The 19435-nt window shown below is 36.0% G+C and overlaps 1 protein-coding gene across 1 annotated transcript in view; it reads right to left on the bottom strand.

Annotated features, from left to right (window-relative positions):
* LOC125658020 (uncharacterized) overlaps positions 1-19435 on the bottom strand; it is a 150429-nt gene that overhangs the window by 79691 nt on the left and 51303 nt on the right. Inside the window, exons 42-71 of the mRNA XM_056149514.1 lie at positions 19067-19250; positions 18615-18691; positions 18083-18146; positions 17736-17945; positions 17524-17623; positions 16882-16990; positions 16373-16524; positions 15985-16088; positions 15372-15521; positions 14794-14974; positions 13628-13818; positions 13096-13308; positions 12866-12980; positions 12439-12674; positions 11996-12088; positions 10876-11241; positions 10609-10685; positions 10450-10513; positions 9533-9739; positions 9080-9191; positions 8742-8856; positions 7766-7914; positions 7218-7324; positions 5136-5300; positions 4626-4806; positions 2838-3037; positions 2381-2560; positions 1978-2092; positions 773-1411; positions 164-393 (exon numbers count right to left, since the gene is read on the bottom strand). Of these exons, the coding sequence (XP_056005489.1) occupies positions 164-393; positions 773-1411; positions 1978-2092; positions 2381-2560; positions 2838-3037; positions 4626-4806; positions 5136-5300; positions 7218-7324; positions 7766-7914; positions 8742-8856; positions 9080-9191; positions 9533-9739; positions 10450-10513; positions 10609-10685; positions 10876-11241; positions 11996-12088; positions 12439-12674; positions 12866-12980; positions 13096-13308; positions 13628-13818; positions 14794-14974; positions 15372-15521; positions 15985-16088; positions 16373-16524; positions 16882-16990; positions 17524-17623; positions 17736-17945; positions 18083-18146; positions 18615-18691; positions 19067-19250 (5086 nt within the window). The remainder of the gene's footprint in view (positions 1-163; positions 394-772; positions 1412-1977; positions 2093-2380; positions 2561-2837; positions 3038-4625; positions 4807-5135; positions 5301-7217; positions 7325-7765; positions 7915-8741; positions 8857-9079; positions 9192-9532; positions 9740-10449; positions 10514-10608; positions 10686-10875; positions 11242-11995; positions 12089-12438; positions 12675-12865; positions 12981-13095; positions 13309-13627; positions 13819-14793; positions 14975-15371; positions 15522-15984; positions 16089-16372; positions 16525-16881; positions 16991-17523; positions 17624-17735; positions 17946-18082; positions 18147-18614; positions 18692-19066; positions 19251-19435) is intronic.

The following is a 19435-nucleotide window of genomic DNA, read 5'->3' on the forward strand; positions in this document are numbered from 1 at the left end:
TTTTCAGAAAACCAAATAAACATATAAAATTCTGCAAAATGACACCTTATTTACAAACAGAAATCACATGCTACAGAGAATTTTTAAAACTCGCCAAATTTTTTATACAATTAAGTTATGCACTCACAATGATTGATAGTAAAGATTTGAAAAATAGCTATACCTTAACCCCATATCCTCCATCACCATATTCAGATTCAGACATAGCATAGTTCTCAGCCCTTCCATCCACTCCTTCAATGACCTTGACCTCTTTGTCATCCACGAAGAACTGAACTTTGTACACCACATCACCACGGTTCAGTCGCTCAAACTTACACAGAAACTGGGCCTCTGTATCATTCTCACTGTATGCAGCGGAAAGCATTGGAACGCTGGTCAGCTCAGGAATGTCTGCAAAATTATTATTTCTCATACTGTAATTACGAATATCATGAGCAGTAATTTCTTAATACTTGACATTACTTTCATCTGTTTCGCTCTCAAGAATTTCGGGAATTATTTGAAACAAGTCTTAATCAAAGAATTTAAAAATGGTCAAAGTTTGAGTACCAATAAACAAACATTGCATCAAATGTAACACAAAAATTATTATATTAAAATTTTATTATCAATTTATCATTATATTATATATTAAAAATACTGCATTTTTGCTTATTTCTCAAAAGTAATAGTAATATATGTCTAAATCTTCATCATATCAAAATGAATGTGGATTTTTGCATAAATAAAATTTTAAACCAAAATAATCATAATTTATTCATTGCCTCACCAATCACGAATCCTACAGCTGTAACAATTCTGGTCTCCGCCTTCACCAGGGTTGTGGTTCCCACTTCACATTTTGAGGACACACGTCTCCCTCCCGGCACCGGTCCTCCCAGTCTGAACCCATGTTGTTTGGTTCCCTTGATCGTTCTTTTGACTGGTGCTATCGTTCTTCCAACACTGACCCCATCCATGAAGCACTCCAAACCATAGCTAAGGCCCCATGAAAATTCAAAATCGAAATACACTCCAACTTTTCTGAAAACCGTCACCACAGTCCATTCAAAGTCTTCTGTACTTAAGGTCAGGTACATACGACCTTTCCTGAGGAACAATGACACCCCTCTATAATTGGGCAAATCTCCACCGGATGAGAAGATGTACGATTCATCGATCAGAGCAGACACCTTGAGAGAGAACCTGAAGGAAAATCCCATCTGTACACAGAGTTCTGGGTTCCTGAGACAACTATTCGGATCATCGTCTTCAAAGTAGGATTTTCCATCAAATCTCAAGGCCAGACCACCCTTCCAACCATCCACCAAGGCAGGGCTTCCTCCCAGTGAAAAATTGCCAAAGGAGGTAAGAAGGATGTTGCTGATGATAGAGATGTAAGTAATTCTGACAGCAGTGATAGTGGAAGCTAAAAATGAAATGAAGGAAAGTTATAAGGCATTGAATGACGATGTACAGTCTGCTGTCAATTCTTACTGTCTGCAGTCAATTCTTACTGTCTGCAGTCGATTCTTACTGTCTGCTGTCAATTCTTACTGTCTGCACAGTTCAATCCTTGTTATAAGGAGTCTGTAGCATCAATGAAGCAATTATACATCATAGAGAGGTACACAATTAATTACCGGTAATTTAATTAAGATATAATACAGTGTGGCTATAGCGTAATATTTCTGACAGCCTCCATGAGTTTGCTTTTCCAGTTTTATGGTATTAATGAACATGAGTGGGACTTCCTAATGTACAATGAATAAGTTATCTTTATATAGCCAGGGGTCCCCCAGTCCACTCACGGCTGTGGGACATAGAGCTCCACCAGCCCAAAGTGGACTCCTGACCCCTGGCACCGCGGGAATGGAATTCAGGTTACAAGTGCATTTTCAATGGCTAGTGGGTTTTTTAAATGCTTTTAATTAGTGAAATAACCTTTAAAAGACAAAAAGCAACAAACGATCTCTAAGAACATTGTAACCTTACTCTCTATTCTTGTCCATGTGGTCCTGTTAACTGCTGGCATGCAGGCATACTTATTATCCTGTGCAAACACAGTCCCAGCAGAGAAACACTGGCCACCAATCTTACAGGTGTCATTCTACAAAAACCCAACACAGACATCTAGTAACAGTCATCCATTGAACACAATTCACACTCTAAAATGAAGTGCATGTACGGTCTTTATCATCAAAAAGAGAAACACACGCCACAAACAAAGAACAATAATCCCCTCCCCCCTTGCTTAACAAGGGTTGTCAATTACATAGCAAATGCAATATCTGATCACTTTGTAAATAAACTGGTATCAAAGGGAGATAACTTTAGCTTTCTTTTTCCTTTTTGCACATTAGTTTGAGACAAATGATCAAATAGAGATGACTCTTACCCTTTCCACGCAGATCAGTGAGTCCTCATCACACTGTTCGCAGTACGAGTCGTACACAACATAGCGGATGATGTCACTCTGCCTCTCTCCACCGTAGCTGACCGTCACATTGGCTGTTCTGGGCGTTTCCATGTGACAAACCACAGACTCAGAATTTAGATAAGTTGCTTCTTTTCCGGGCTGAGAAGTATTCAGAAACATTTTTACTGACTCTAAGTCTTGTCAGTATCATCAATTTCCATAAAAGTATGTTTTTTATCTCCTTTAGCTAAGAGAGATCAACAATTCTTCATCAACATGGGTTTTCCTTGGACTTCAGCAGTGAGTAAAATTCAATTTTATCCCAGTACATAATATTATATAGGATATTGCAGTAGAATGACACAGAAGAAACAGAATAATTATCAAAATAATTATATCACACAGGATATTTACTGATATCAACTTGATGGCTTACCTCATTGAAATAGTGGCAGACAAGAGAGTCGTTATTCTGAAAGTTTTCTCCGATAAGGACTATCCTCTTGCACTGTTTTCCGTCCTCACTCTGTCGGACATCACACAGCTGACCATTCAGAATGCCCGTTATTGTGGGCGGGACCGTGATGTTTACAGAGCAGTCCATGTTTCCATAGCCTGGGTCACACTGACACTGACCTAAACAGGTGACAGTTATAGAGAACTAGACATTGTATGGGATAATAACACTTTATAGTTATAGAGAACTAGACATTGTACGGGATAATAACAATTTATAGTTATAGAGAACTAGACATTGTACGGGGTAATATAGAGAACTAGACGTTGTACGGGGTAATATAGAGAGCTAGACGTTGTACGGGATAATATAGAGAACTAGACATTGTATGGGATAATATAGAGAACTAGACGTTGTACAGGATAATATAGAGAACTAGACGTTGTACGGGATAATATAGAGAACTAGACGTTGTATGAGATAATATAGAGAACTAGACATTGTATGGGATAATATAGAGAACTAGACGTTGTACGGGATAATATAGAGAACTAGACGTTGTACGGGGTAATATAGAGAACTAGACATTGTACGGGATAATATAGAGAACTAGACATTGTACGGGATAATATAGAGAACTAGACATTGTACGGGATAATATAGAGAACTAGACATTGTACGGGATAATAACACTTTATAGTTATAGAGAACTAGACGTTGTACGGGGTAATATAGAGAACTAGACATTGTACGGGGTAATATAGAGAACTAGACATTGTACAGGATAATATAGAGAACTAGACATTGTACGGGGTAATATAGAGAACTAGACGTTGTACGGGGTAATATAGAGAACTAGACATTGTACAGGATAATATAGAGAACTAGATGTTGTACGGGATAATATAGAGAACTAGACATTGTACGGGATAATATAGAGAACTAGACATTGTACGGGATAATATAGAGAACTAGACATTGTACGGGATAATATAGAGAACTAGACATTGTACGGGATAATATAGAGAACTAGACATTGTACGGGATGATATAGAGAACTAGACATTGTACGGGATAATATAGAGAACTAGACGTTGTACGGGGTAATATAGAGAACTAGACGTTGTACGGGATAATATAGAGAACTAGACATTGTACGGGATAACATAGAGAACTAGACGTTGTACGGGATGATATAGAGAACTAGACATTGTACGGGATAATATAGAGAACTAGACGTTGTACGGGGTAATATAGAGAACTAGACGTTGTACGGGATGATATAGAGAACTAGACATTGTACGGGATAATATAGAGAACTAGACGTTGTACGGGATAATATAGAGAACTAGACGTTGTACGGGGTAATATAGAGAACTAGACGTTGTACGGGATGATATAGAGAACTAGACATTGTACGGGATAATATAGAGAACTAGACGTTGTACGGGATAATATAGAGAACTAGACATTGTACGGGATAATATAGAGAACTAGACATTGTACGGGATAATATAGAGAACTAGACGTTGTACGGGATGATATAGAGAACTAGACATTGTATGGGATAATATAGAGAACTAGACGTTGTACGGTATAATAACACTTCATAGTTTCACTTTTCATCCACAAATAACAATTGTCAGTTATTCAATGATTACAACAAATATATCAAAATCTTCAATATCAAAATTGTAAAAATTTCACTGTCTAAAAAAATGTAATAGAGGAGTGTAATTTCTCAACAAAACAATATTCGTGTCATACCTTTAACACAAGTTCCTTGCCCACTGCACTCATTTAAACAGTATTCAGCCACCACAGCTTCCTCAGGAACCGTAACTCCTCCTATTGTCACCCACATTTCCACATTGGTCACAATTTCTGTTATACACTTCAACTTAATGCTTTCCAGGGCCTCAAATTCCCAAGTTGTGTCTCCAGTGAGCTATGAGAGAAAACATTGACACTAAATAGTAACATCAAGTTGTGTCTCCAGTGAGCTATTACAGAAAACATTGACACTAAATAGTAACATCATCTTGGAAAGAGTTGACTGTATATGAAATTTGATTCAGTGAAAGATATTATTGAAAAAGTGTCACAAATTACACTGTATATACTTGTATTACAAATCAACATCAGTTCATGCCAATAACCAAATGAATCCAGGTGTTATTGTGAATCACTGCAACTCTGACTGACAAAGTCTTACGATGGCACATCTGAACTTTTAACTCCGTAACTGTAGGAAAAACAGGTCAAGTACAAACTCACCCCGATGTCCTCCATGCAGGATTCCACCGACAAATCAAAACCTATGGCTGCTGAAAGGCCCGTTTTACCGTTACAGGAAGCACCAATCTTTGTTTTGAGAACAAAGTCCAGACAGTGCTGGTAGGCTGTGGTAGCATTTAAACCATTCTTCGGCCAAGATATCTCCTGAAATTATTTACAGGAAATTGATTCATTTACAATTTATTTAACAAAACGTGCAAATTTAATACATACGATACTGTGTACCAACGTTGCAGCATCTCTTGAGAAATTGAACATGCTAAGAATTCAATAATTATAATTTCATCACTTCATCACAATCAATTTATCATATAGTGCATATTAGATACAAAGACAAAAAAAATTTTAAAAACGCTACATTCATTTATAAGACCTGCTTTGCATAACAGGACTTGGCAATAATACTGATATATCAGTGTAATACTAGAAAAAAATTAATCATTATTATATTGGCATATTGTACACTATCCTTAACATTATCTAATATTTTTGACACTATATTTTCCTCTTCTAATCCATTAGATAAACACAGCTCTCTGTTCTCAAAATAACACTCCAGTTATATATCAATATCCAACATACACTGTACACGTGTTATGAAAGTTCTTATCATAAGGGCAATCTGAAGAAACTAGAGAAAGAAAAAAAGATTGGAACATTCCTAATTTTCTGTCAATAAAACATAAAAAATCTGGAGTATTTACAATCAACTCCACACAGTTACAACATGAACCACTTGTCACATATTTAATCTCTATAAAATGTCCCCAATGCAGTGATGTCCAGCAGTGATCACCAGTCAGTGATTAGTCATCATCATTTTGCACAATATACAATTATAGACAGTATTAATGTACGTCTACACTGCTAGATTCCAAATCAAAATGCTAAAAAGAAATAACATATTTTCTCAGTAAAATGCTATAGATAAATTATTTTATTTATTTTCATAACATTTTCAATAAATAATGGCATCATGATGGAAATTCTGTTTTGAAAAAGTAGTCTGAAGTAAGTGAAAGAAAGTGATTATTAAAGGGGGGGGGGGGGGGGGGGTTAGAAAATGATCTTTGTCCTATGTAGATCTTTAGTTGTATCCATTATTCCTCTTGCGAAAATATTGAATTATACTATAATACATTCTACAATATTGCAAATTTTGGCAATACCTGGCCCTATTTTATAATTACAGGTAACTCTCGAATTATCGCCACTCAATTCATCGCCATTTTCGTTATAACGCCGCATTTTTCTAGGAACATTTTTCCTGTTACTTAAAACTCTCGTTAAAACGCCAAATTCGCTATCGCCATTTGCCACAGTGTTTTCATTACAAAAGTCTATTTCACCGTGTTAATTATTTCGATAAACCGCCATAGGTGCACGTGGTCAGTGAAGCAGTAAATTGGTCATTATCGATCTCCGGTGTACACCTGGACAGAAGGATCCCAGTAATTGCTGTATTGAATAAACAAGAAAATTACTGGAGATGAACTGTAGTCAAGTTGTTTATACATCATAGAAACACATTTCAATTTAGCTATGGTTTCGCCACGAAAGAGGGTCATGTTAAATTCCGATGAAAAAAAGCAAATCATTACGTACCAAGAACATCATCCAAAATGTACCCATCAGGATATTGCAAATCATTGTTTATGTGGTTTATGCAAGTAAGGACAAAAGATAACTCTTACATATAAAAGAACGGTAACTCTATTTCTTCAAGATGGCGGTAATTCAATTCATCGCCAAATTCGTTATAATGCCATAATTTCATAAGAACAAAAGGTGGCGGTTTATCGAGAGTTGACTGTACATATATATATGTCAATGAGTATATCAATGCATCATTACAGATATAACCCCGCCCACAATGAGTATATCAATGCATCATTACAGATATAACCCCGCCCACAATGAGTATATCAATGCATCATTACAGATATAACCCCGCCCACAATGAGTATATCAATGCATCATTACAGATATAACCCCGCCCACAATGACCCATAAATTGGTCTGGAAATGTTTTCCGGGTAATACAATAGTAATGTATCTTACTGGTGTTGTGTAGTTCACGTCATATTCGAAAAAGATCTGAGGTTGTATGGTGATGCATTTCTGGGGAGTCTCGGCAGATTTCAATATTTCCTCTGTGATGTCCTTGCCTTTAAAAGCCATTATAAAAATACATAAAATACAAAAGTCATAGATATTGTCATGCATTCTTCTATACCAAAATTTGTGACAAAATGTTTTATTTCCACAAATGAAAGTGTGCACAATTTTATTTCTTTAAATTCTATTATCTATAAAATCCAGTCCACTCTACAAAATTCGTTCTTATTTTAACAAGATTCACAATTCAGCACCTTTGAAGGTAAAACAAAAGCAGTGATTTATGAATTCACTAATTGATAAAATTATTCTGTATCATGTAGTAACCATTTTGTAGAATACACTGGCACTAATTGATACGTGTAATTAAGTTAAACAGTGCATCATCTCTGATTCTGTTCCTTCTAAATACACTACAAGAAGTATAATTATACAGTAGATCACAGCTATGGATTCACATGGTCTGATGCATGTAAATAAGACCAGCCTACCCCTGAGTTTGGTCTGCTGGCAGCTGAAGTCTGTGAACAGTTTAGAACAGGTCAAGTTATTGACTGGGTCACAGTAAAACTTTTCCTGTGTAGTGGTGGTGGTGCCGGTTATTTCAGGACAATATCCATTGAATAGGGTTTCATCAGGGCTAAAAATAGACAAATGCTCTGAAATTCTCATATTTCTTTTGAAAATGTTCTATATTAAAATCATGTCCAAAAGACAATACAATGAAGTTTAAGGTAAAAGAAAAGAGATACATTAATCTCCTTAAAGATTTACATATACATGTATATATATATATATATATATAAATCTCAACTAGCAGTTGCTTCTTGGAAACTATAGATGCAATTATATATATATGTGTGTGTATGTGTGTGTATATATATATATATTATAAAAATGTGTGGCCATACAGTTTGTGATACAGTATATGTTGTAAAGATTAATTTCCAGCAGTATTTGTTATTGAATTCCTACACTTGTTGAGGCAATTGCAGTCATAGAGCAATTGCATCCATAGTTCCAAGAGGTAACTGCTAGTTGATATGAGAAGATTATATGACTAACTGGCAACTTTTTTCACTCTGAGTGACAGCAACATATTGTTTTTATTTGACTTGCTAGTGAATTCTCGCATGACTCATAATAGCCAGTTCTTGATTGCTAGTCAATAGTCAATTCTAATTTGACCTTCTAGTCAATAATCAGTTCTTATCGACTTCCTAGTAGCTAGTGAGTTTTTACATGGCTCATCATCTTTAATAGAAGTTCATACTTGACTTAGTTGTCAATGGACAATACTTACATGGCTTCCTAGTCAGTTCTTACTAGCCATTAGACTTAACTTACTAACTATCATTTGGCCTTGCTTGTTAGTCAACAGATGTACTTGACTTGCAAAGCTGACACATGTGACTCATTAATAAAACCGAGTTCTTACTTGACTCGTTAATAAAACCGAGTTCTTACTTGACTCGCCAGCTAATGGAGAAGGCATTGGGACGTTTTTGCTTTGATATCACCACGGTACCATCAGGCTTCATCAGGTCATCGTCCATTTCATCGTTCAGTGTACCACACAAACCTTGAATCCAAAACAGAGGAAATACTCTGTAGTCAGCATACAAACTCCTCTAACATAACAATGACATCACATTAAAAATCTTAATTTTTTTTTTAAAAATCCAAAATAATTCATTTCATAAAACAGTTATGAAATTTAAATAGCGTTTGTGTATAATTATGTTTTATTTTAGGTGACTATATTTATTTGTTAATTGCTACAGTCTGTCTTTCACGAGTCCTACCCTCTGTGTGGTTGAAGTCCATTGGCGATGCGTGCAGCCACACATTCATAAACTGACTTGTCCTTCTCTTGCCATTCTTGACGACCACGTATGTTCCCGATGGCATGTAAATCTATAGAGTTGAAGAAATTTAATTTCACAGAAACACGTGGTGTATTTTAAGCACACATACAAGCAACATCTTTATCAAAAAATCTTTTCAATGAATGAGATAAAGAAAATATGCCATATCTTATCTGGTCAGGAACATAATGAACAACTTTTACAACATTTCTTCAATTTAAGACTGTTTTTCCATTTTCCAAAGAATGCAGGAAGATTAAGATTTGGTCATTGAAAATAAACTTTAGAACACAATGTAATTCTAATCAAAAGTTAAAAAATTTAATTGTGAAGGATGTAAAACTTGAGAAGCTGCTCCCGTTAAATACACTTCCTCCCTTCAACACTCACCCTGTATTCCTCGCCAGTCTGGTATACTCTAAATCCTGGAGTTATCTGCCCATTTATATAAGCCCTGGTCTGAATGGGCTTGGCTGCCACTTTGCGACCTTTAACCTGGCTACACCTGTCAATCACAATGACATCATCATCCACCTTGACAGCGACAGCACAGTTACAGGAGGCCTTTCCATTACAGTTTTTGTAGAAAGTCCGCACCTAAAATAAGAACAAAAAGATAAAAGCATGGATTGAAGGTGTTGTACGTTATAATTTGGATATCTAAAACATGAAAATTCAGAAAATATATCAAGAAAAATAATACCCTAAGCTAGTGTTATGAACCAAAAGTTAACTGGTGGTAGTAGGAATAAATTACGTTTAAAGGAATGTTTTGTGATTATAGTTACATTTTTTTGTATTTTCATTATAATATATTTTCATCTTTGACCATAAATAAACAAAACTTCATCTTTGACCATAAATAAACAAAACTTCATCTTCGACCATAAATAAACAAATTTCATAGTTGGTGCACATATCTAGAGATGCTCAACACATATGGCTTAGAGGATCAGTGAATTTCAGCATATTGTTGACTATTGTGTACAACTTCTATCATCCCCCCTAACATGATTTCATTTTCACTGGTAGCACAAAAGGTGAAATTAAGACTTCAGTGAAAATAACATAGTAACAGTAACAATATAGAAATCATTTATTTAAGATGTAGTTGAAACAGATTTCGTCCAGAATTGTGAAAATAACGAGGAGGAATTCAGAGTTGTTCTCAGCCCTAAAGTTTTTAATGACTTCCTCTGATTGGTCGAATACTGAATGCACAACTTGGCAGGGATTATGTAGAGCTCTGCTGACTGAGATCACTATACAGTAAGATGATTTAATCCTTATCTCCTTCCTAGCGTTACCTCGTATGGTCTTGTAGTGTGTCTGTACAGCACAAATTCACCTTCATAGAAGTTGTTATATTTTCTGTAAAGTAAAATTTGTACATTACATCATCTTGTATCAATTTTCAAGGCAACTCTTCCTTACTTTTAGAACAGAAACGAAGAACTAACTCTTACCTTCCATCTAGTGTTCTCATGTGGGGGTCATTGATAGAGCTGCACAAGTGAGATTCATGTCTGTCCATCACTTTCACCTACACAAAGTCAAATGTGTTACATTGTTACCATAACCTACAAATATCTAATTCCACAAGAGAAACCAGGAATTCATTTCAAACCGTTTATAAACATAATATAGATGGAAAACAGATTCCAGTTATCAAAAAAGCACATGCCTAATCACAGTTTGGTCTCAATTTTTTGCTAAATGAAATTTGCCGATACCTTCTTCTTTGTTGTGACACTGTTTCTATTTGTCTCATTCCTGCCCCTGACAAATGACACCAGAGTTATCTCCCTCTCCTGGTCCCCATCCTTTAGCATGTCCATGTTGGCCATTACAGGAATCACGAGCCTGTTCCTCCAGTTCTCCCTCGATATCCTCAGGCCCTCCCCCTCACTGGTCTGCTCTACCAGGATCTGAGTCACCGTCTGACCCTCACATTTCAGTTCCTTCTCAGCCTCTATCTCTGGTCTTACGACGATGTCACAGTCCCCTGATTGACAGAAGATGAAGGGAGGGAACTCTAACTGGATCTCAATCTCGGAGGAGTCACCTCCCTCAACAAGCTGGATGTCCCGTCTGTTAACCTGTAAACATACATCATTTGTAATAAAGATGCATTCAAATGAAGCTATTGACTGCCATTAATCAGTTTTCTCATTATTTCACAATCACATGAGTCATTGGATCTGAATGGCACAGTAACCAATCTAGAACCACTGTTTCTGAAGCCTTGTATTTTCACTTCCGTGGAACCAGTATATCTATAATTCATGTCAGAAAACGAAAGGAGCACGATTTTTAAAGATGAAATCATTTATCAATATGCGTTCACAACAAAGGCAGGGTTATAATGAAAAAGTTTACTGGTTCCAGCACTATACAACATTTTCTACTCTATTTTTGCTTGATTTGACACTGTAATAACTGTAAACAGTCATATTAAAATATGTCTTCATTGTAATAACTGTAAACAATTATATTACAATATGTTTTACTGCAAACAATTATATTACAATATATCCTTACTGTAATGGCTGTAAACAATTATATTACAATGTCCTTACTGTAATGGCTGTAAACAATTATATTATAATGTCCTTACTGTAATAACTGTAAACAATTATATTACAACATGTCCTTACTGTAATGGCTGTAAACAATTATATTACAATGTCCTTACTGTAATGGCTGTAAACAATTATATTACAATATGTCCTTACTGTAATAACTGTAAACAATTATATTACAATATGTCCTTACTGTAATGGCTGTAAACAATTATATTACAACATGTCCTTACTGTAATGGCTATAAACAATTATATTACAATGTCCTTACTGTAATGGCTGCTGTGATGGGTTTGCTGTTGAGGACAGGGCTAGTGGTGTTCTCACAGTCATCAATGAAGCAGGCTTTCACTCCACACTCCACCTGTAAATCCACATATATTCCACAAAAATCCACATATATTCCACAAATGTATCATGTAGGTTTCTGGCATAAAATTCAGCAAGCGAAAGAAATCGTTTCATATATGTAAACATTTCAGTAAACTATTCAAGTTTAACTTCTGAGAACTCTCTCGTCACTCATTCATATAAAAGTCCTCCAGAGTATTACATTCACAATTTCATGTCCTTGCAAAATGACAAAGAACGGCAATTTTACCAAATTGGTAAACATGATATAAAGAATTTACAGTAATTTCTCTAAAAAAAAAATCCCCTGCACTAACAGAGTTACTGTTATTTACAAGTAGCTGTACATATGTGAAAGCCTACCTTTGATCCGTATGTGAAATTAGTAAGATCTTGGTATGACATATCTGATGTAAACTTCCGGTCATCTGTTTCATTGACTGCTGACATTTTCACTTCTTTTCCATCAACACTCCATACAACAAATGACTGTGTAGCATTCTCTGCACTGACTACTCCCTCACAACGGAACAAGAACTGGCCGTTGGTCTGGTTGTAGGATGTGGACAGTTCTGGTTGGTCCCGGACAAGAGGATGGTCTGTAAAAAGTGAGGAATTACATGTACATAGTGCAAAATTCCAAAACAGTAGGTAATATAGCATTCCCATTCAGGATTTAATCTTTTTTTTTTCTTATCTAAAAAATATAAGACTAGCTGTAGACAGGTTTATTCAAGCATAGTAAGTTTGCAATGAACTTCTCAATGTAATTTTTCTGGTAAAACCGTACCTCTTTTAACACTCCATGAGCCGTAATTCTCATAGGGATTACAAATTAGAGAGGAGTTTCTTGGATTAAACTCGCCAATATTGTAGCATACATTTTCAATGAAGCACTTTTGTTCCTGCAAAAGCAATTTTTATGCATGATCATATAATCATTCAGAGTGCAAAAAAAAAATTAATGTAAAAAAATTTGAATATGCCCTTCTTTCCAGACCACATTGAATTCTAGCTGACCTTGAACCGACAAACTCCTGATCTCGCACACTCATGACACCTGCTGTTGTACACCGTCAGGAGAGTAGGTGTGCTCCATGTGCCGTTGTCATTGGATACCGAGACCATGTGACTTCCCTCAGATGGGAGAGCACAGAGGACTTCATTGTAAGTTACCAGGGTGGCAGGGACATAAATTTCCTCCTCAGTTGCATTGTAACCTCCATCCAATATCTATATGCAAGTAACATATTATTACATGTGTCTAGTTCTGATGTAGCAGCATGATTCAAGTTAGGTTTTTCGTGTTTGAAAGAAAATAAAAATGTACTCTATATGACTACTGAGAAAATGCTTTCATTGGCCATGTAAATATCCTTTTGCACATTATCTGCATAAAGAGAAACAAATTTAAAATTTGGACTCATATTTTTCATAGAATATCAAAATTAAGCTATAATACATCACAAGAAATTTGGTTAAAGGACACTAAACTTTTTCTACATCGAAACCTTAAAAACATCTGTAAGACTAAGATGAAAATTTCCGTAACCTTGACGGGAGTGAGTCTACACGTGAGTTTGTCTGACATGACAAACATTCCCCCAAAGACCACCACCTCCATGCAACGCCTCTCTTGTAGGTCACAGAGTCCATTATTCTCCAGGAACCACACAGCAGGTGTCACTGTCATGTTGACAGAGCAGTCGGCACCGCCAAAGTCTGGCTTACAAACACAGCTCCCTATTTCATTCACGAAAAAGGATCATCAATAGACATATTCATAAAACTATACACAACATCTAATATTAAAGTAATTTATTACATTTTTAACATTTAATAACATTTCTAAAGTCACTCCACCATCATTTCTCTAAATCAATGAGTCTTCTTAAATACCCATATAGAAACCATAAAGTTACCTGAAAAGTACATATGCAGTCAGATCAGGTGTTATATACCTGCAGTACCCAGTCAGATCAGGTGTTATATACCTGCAGTACCCAGTCAGATCAGGTATTATATACCTGGAGTACCCAGTCAGATCAGGTGTTATATACCTGGAGTACCCAGTCAGAACAGGTGTTATATACCTGGAGTACCCAGTCAGAACAGGTATTATATACCTGGAGTACCCAGTCAGAACAGGTGTTATATACCTGAAGTACCCAGTCAGATCAGGTGTTATATACCTGGAGTACCCAGTCAGAACAGGTGTTATATACCTGGAGTACCCAGAAGGACATATGATTCAGTAGTTTTACACTATGATCATAGAAAGTAAGAAGACTGGTGGGAAACCCTCCCACACTCCAATCTGTCCCTAGAAATTGCTTCCTACAGACTCGAATAATATGCATACATGTAAATGTACATGTATTTGAAATTTCAGAAAAATCACATTCATTTGTCTTTTAAACTATCAAACTTAAACCAGCACATGTCTGCATTATGTTTTATACATTTCAGGAGAAAAATCTACAAGGCTAACGATACTTATATAGGCAGGGAGTGTATCTCTGAGGTCACACTTGACTGATCAAGTCAATCATACAGAACGCTATTGTGTTTTCCTTGATTGACAGGCAGCACCAGACTGATCTCAGAACAGGAAGAATTTGTGGGTGTTGGGACTTGGAAGACTATACTGCAGTATCATGCTTACATGTTACAGATATATAGTCTCAAATCTGAGACGATAAAATTCAGTTGACTGACCGTTTACACACTGTCCTCTCTGCTGGCATTCATTCAGACAGAGTTCTCCGAGAATGGTGGCGTCCGGAGCAAGGATCCCACCGTCACTGGTCCAGAGACTCACATTTCGAGCCAACATCACTTCACACACCTCAGATAGATGTTCTAGTACAGCAGAAGCCATGCCAAAGGAATCCTCAATCTATTGAAACAGAATTTCAGACTCAAATATACACCATTTTAATATGTACAAAATATTTATCAGAAAGTATTTTAAAAATCTTTAACCTGAGAAGATTAAATATCTACCAGATACATGTATAGCAAATCTCAAACAAATCTGTACTACATTTGTAAGTCTTTCTCCAAGGTAGAAACGTTGCTCTAGATGCTTTCATACCATACGAATGTCATTTTGTTTCGTTTTATTTATTGTATATATACAAGAAAATTTTTTACATTTTACCCCCCCCCCCTCCCCATTTTAATTTTGCCCTTGTCCCCAAAATGGGCCAGATTAAAACTGGGTAAATTATGAGTTACCCATTACTGTAAAATAGCATAGAATTCAGCCAGTGCTGTTTCAGTTTGCAGCTGACCTTGATCTCTGACACACAAAGGTCAAGAAATTCTGTGACATCTGTGACATTGGAACAAATGGCTGCCCTCTTGTTGTCCTGTAGAATACTCAGGCAATGGTTTCTGGCCATCTCATACGTGATGTTAGACATGGTGGGCCAATCTACATCCTAAAAATAAACCAAAAGTGATATTTAGGAATTTACAGTTTATTTTTATGATCAAGAATGGAAGTATGCAATTAGAGATTTCTTCACAGAGTACTTGTGCCTCCTGCATTAAGCAACTTTTGATTGACCAGCAAACAAGAAGACCAAGAAAACACATATTTAAAACTCTTCATCTTAACTAACAGGGCAAAGACTGGATTTCTAAAAAAAAAAAAAAAAAAAAAAACTTAGGTCGAAACTTGGACTTACTGTCTGAGATTTTTTTCTCAAAATTTGACTGCTCAAATAAAGGAAAACTCAAACTTAAATTCGAGATTTTTTTTTTTTGGAGAAATCCAAACCCAGACAACACATACAACTCTCTACTGACCAGTGTACAGGACAGAGACCCAGACAATACATACAACTCTCTACTGACCAGTGTACAGGACAGAGACCCAGACAATACATACAATGAACTTACATTGGCTTTATATTCTGGTTCATACTCATACATCATTTCACGTTGTTCATCACTACAGCCAACAGACCGCATGTATCTTCTCTCAAATAACTGCGTTAGATCATCTAATTAAGAAAGAAATTAATTGTGAAAAAGTGAATAGACAAACTTCAGACAGATGGACAAAGTTCATTTGAAAAGTTGAGCTAAAAAGCTGAAAATCAAGCACAATTTGAAAGAGATCAGACAACGGGTCTAAATGAAGAAGAAGAAATTATTTAAAAATTAGAGAAACTACAACACAAGTTGTATGATTACACTGGTTACATAAGTTTTCATGGTGAATACAAGTCAATCAGCTTATCCACAATCAATAAGATAAATGAATCGTTTCGTTTTCATGACATACTTCTCTGTTGGTTCCTGTTCAGGGGACATAACTGGTAGCTGGATTCAGATAAACACGACGAAGCACCCCCTGCTGGGCAATCACAGAAATCTGGGTCAAGGGCAGTCATTTGGTCACATGATCCAGATAGCAAACTCTCATTGCTCCTCACTCTACAAAACATATCATAAAAACATTCAGTCATTTGATGCTCAAAACCTTTCAAATCATAAGAGGAGACATCTGATCTTTTATCAAAATTGATGGAAGCATGCAAATGGAAGACATATTTTGATCTTTTAATATGCATCTATAAAAAAGAAAAGGTTCTTCTTTTGTAAATTTTCATTCTACGGGAAAACAAAATTTTCATATATTTTTAATCTATTTTCATTCATGTCAACATCTAAAATACTACTTTTCATTTCACATCAATATCAAGATCTAAAAGACTACAATTCCTCTCAATACAAAGCATGATAATAATTGCTATAATGGCGAGGGTCTACACTAAATAAATCCCTACACACCTCCAAGACAAAGAAAATGGGTCAGGTCGCAATCCTGGAACGTCGAACAGAGAGCCGTCAGGGAGCCTCCAATCATTTTGCTTCCTCCCATCGTAATTTCCACACAGACCTGTATGACCAACACAAATCAATCAAACATCTCAGATCACTACATCTCACTACGCTGTACAACTTTATTTGTGAAGAGTGACGATAAGTATGACTTTCACATTATACATCATATGTTGGTGTGATCTGCAGTTTTACCACAGTACTGTTTGTAATTTAACCTGTCAATGTTTAACACCAAAAGTTTTCCATACATTATCTTTCCATTCTTACAGCACAGGACAATACTGAAAACGATGGCGGGGACATAAAAACGGTGACTAATGCCAGGTGGCCCCAGCAAAGGGATACAACTTTATCATATGAAATTGATCCTCCAGACTTACTGCTCCAGGTGTCTTTTTCACTATGTATAACATATTCTACACAGTGTAGCAGTCACAAATTGTCTTACCTTGAGTATCGTTGACTGATAGCCTTACCTTGAGTACTGTTGAGTGATTGTCGAACCTTGAGTACGGTTGACTGATTGTCTAACCTTGAGTACAGTTAACTGATTGTCTAACCTTGAGTACTGTTGACTGATAGTCTTACCTTGAGTATTGTTGAAGTCCACACTGGATCCCAGGAGCCAGACATTGAGGCCAGCTGGGGAAACTTTGACGCTTATAGCGGTTCCCTCAGGAAGCATGACCTGTGAGTGAGACAATGTTCATTGTTATCGTGATTCCTTATTTAAAGCTATTACTTACTGTTTATTACAATGAAATCTCGTCCTAATTTTTACTATAAGATTAAATGATCACCTTGAAATTTCTTCCTTCATCCAGTCTGTAGACTTTGGTACCCGGAGTAAGATCTCCATTCTTGAAGAGATACACTCTGATTGGCTGCTGATCTCTCTGTGTCATTCCTTTACCACATTTATCGACCACAATGACATCATCTCCTGATTTGATAGCCACTGCACAGGTGCAAATGGCGCGATTATTGCATCGACGATTAAATGTGTGTACCTGAAAATTAAGATTTTTCAGGATGAAATATTAAACTCTTCACATTTACATGTATGTTTGAGAAAATAAACTTTCCTGGAAGATAACGGCATTTATACTGTTTACTTTTAAATTAATTCAGAAACAGATTTACCAACCTCATATGGCAAAGTAGCGTGTTTGTACATGACAAATTCCCCTTCATTAAAGTTGTTATAGTATCTGTAAAATACAGGGATCATTTTTAAAGAATATGTAAAATGCAATTTGAATGGTTCATTTGACTTGAAGAACAAAGTTGCGGGTAGGTCGCATCATTTGATATCATGGGATTGACATCATAATTTGTGGCATCTGTTTTGTTGCTACGGCAATATTGCGTTGCATCATAATTTTAAAAAGTAATATTTTCTTTATAATTGTTTATCAAATTACATCAAATCCGTTTTTCTAAATTTAATAATAAAGAAAGTAATCATTACTCATTTTATACATAAAGGAAATTGGAACATTCTATGCTCTTTTATAGACCACTTTGCAGTTCATGATGTGCAACCTGCCCAAACTTACTCTATATCAGTTAAAATGAGTTAAAATTACTTTCATTCTGTAACAAAAAAGAATACAACATAAAAAAAAACTGCCAGAATGACGTATAAATCTTACGATTCTCTGAATGACATACTGTACCTTTCATCAAAAGAAGTGACGTGGGGTCCACTGACAGACCGACACAGGGCCGGATGATCCATGTCTTTGACTGTCACCTAAACATAAACGGTAGGTTTCAGTTTGTAAAAATACAATAAAATACCAGGCATTAATGGTACTATAAGTATCATACAGCAAGTCTCTCTAAGAAATCACACACAAAACTTCTACAATTGAACTTCAGTGACTCGAACACTGATATCTCGAATACCATGAATATGTCGGACGTGATTCGGAAGTCACAACCACTTATTCTTTCAGTATTTCACCCTTGATATTTCGAATCCTCAGATATCTCAAAGTTTTTTCTTGGTCCCATCAAGTTCAAGATGACGAGGTTTGACTCTATATCTATGCATTTCTTATCATGTAATTGAAAACTCCCAAAAATTCAAACTGCCATTATATACAACCTCCTCCTTGCTGCTGACCTGAATGGTGTAGAGTTCTAAACTTCCTACAGCTTTTCCTTTGGTGACTACTCTTCCCATTAACTTGAGGTTCAGCGTGACGTCCCCATCATACAGATTGTCAGCCTTGGCCTTGACCATCAGCTCAAACTTCCTCCTCCAGTTAGTGTTAGTAATCTCAAACCCACAGGAATCATTCAATGATCTGGAAGACATGGGTATTTTTTCATCACTTAAAATGACTAATGAATTGGTGAAGATTTACGTATGGACCAGAGTTAATGAATGATAACTAGATGTGTTTGTGAGACAATGTGTTCTCAACATACTCCTATTGCAGCAAAAATTGACTTTTGACATTTTCCTTTATCTGACATACTGCTTGGCCTT

Source organism: Ostrea edulis, chromosome 9, assembly GCF_947568905.1.
Source record: "Ostrea edulis chromosome 9, xbOstEdul1.1, whole genome shotgun sequence".
Classification (NCBI taxonomy): Eukaryota; Metazoa; Mollusca; class Bivalvia; order Ostreida; family Ostreidae; genus Ostrea; species Ostrea edulis.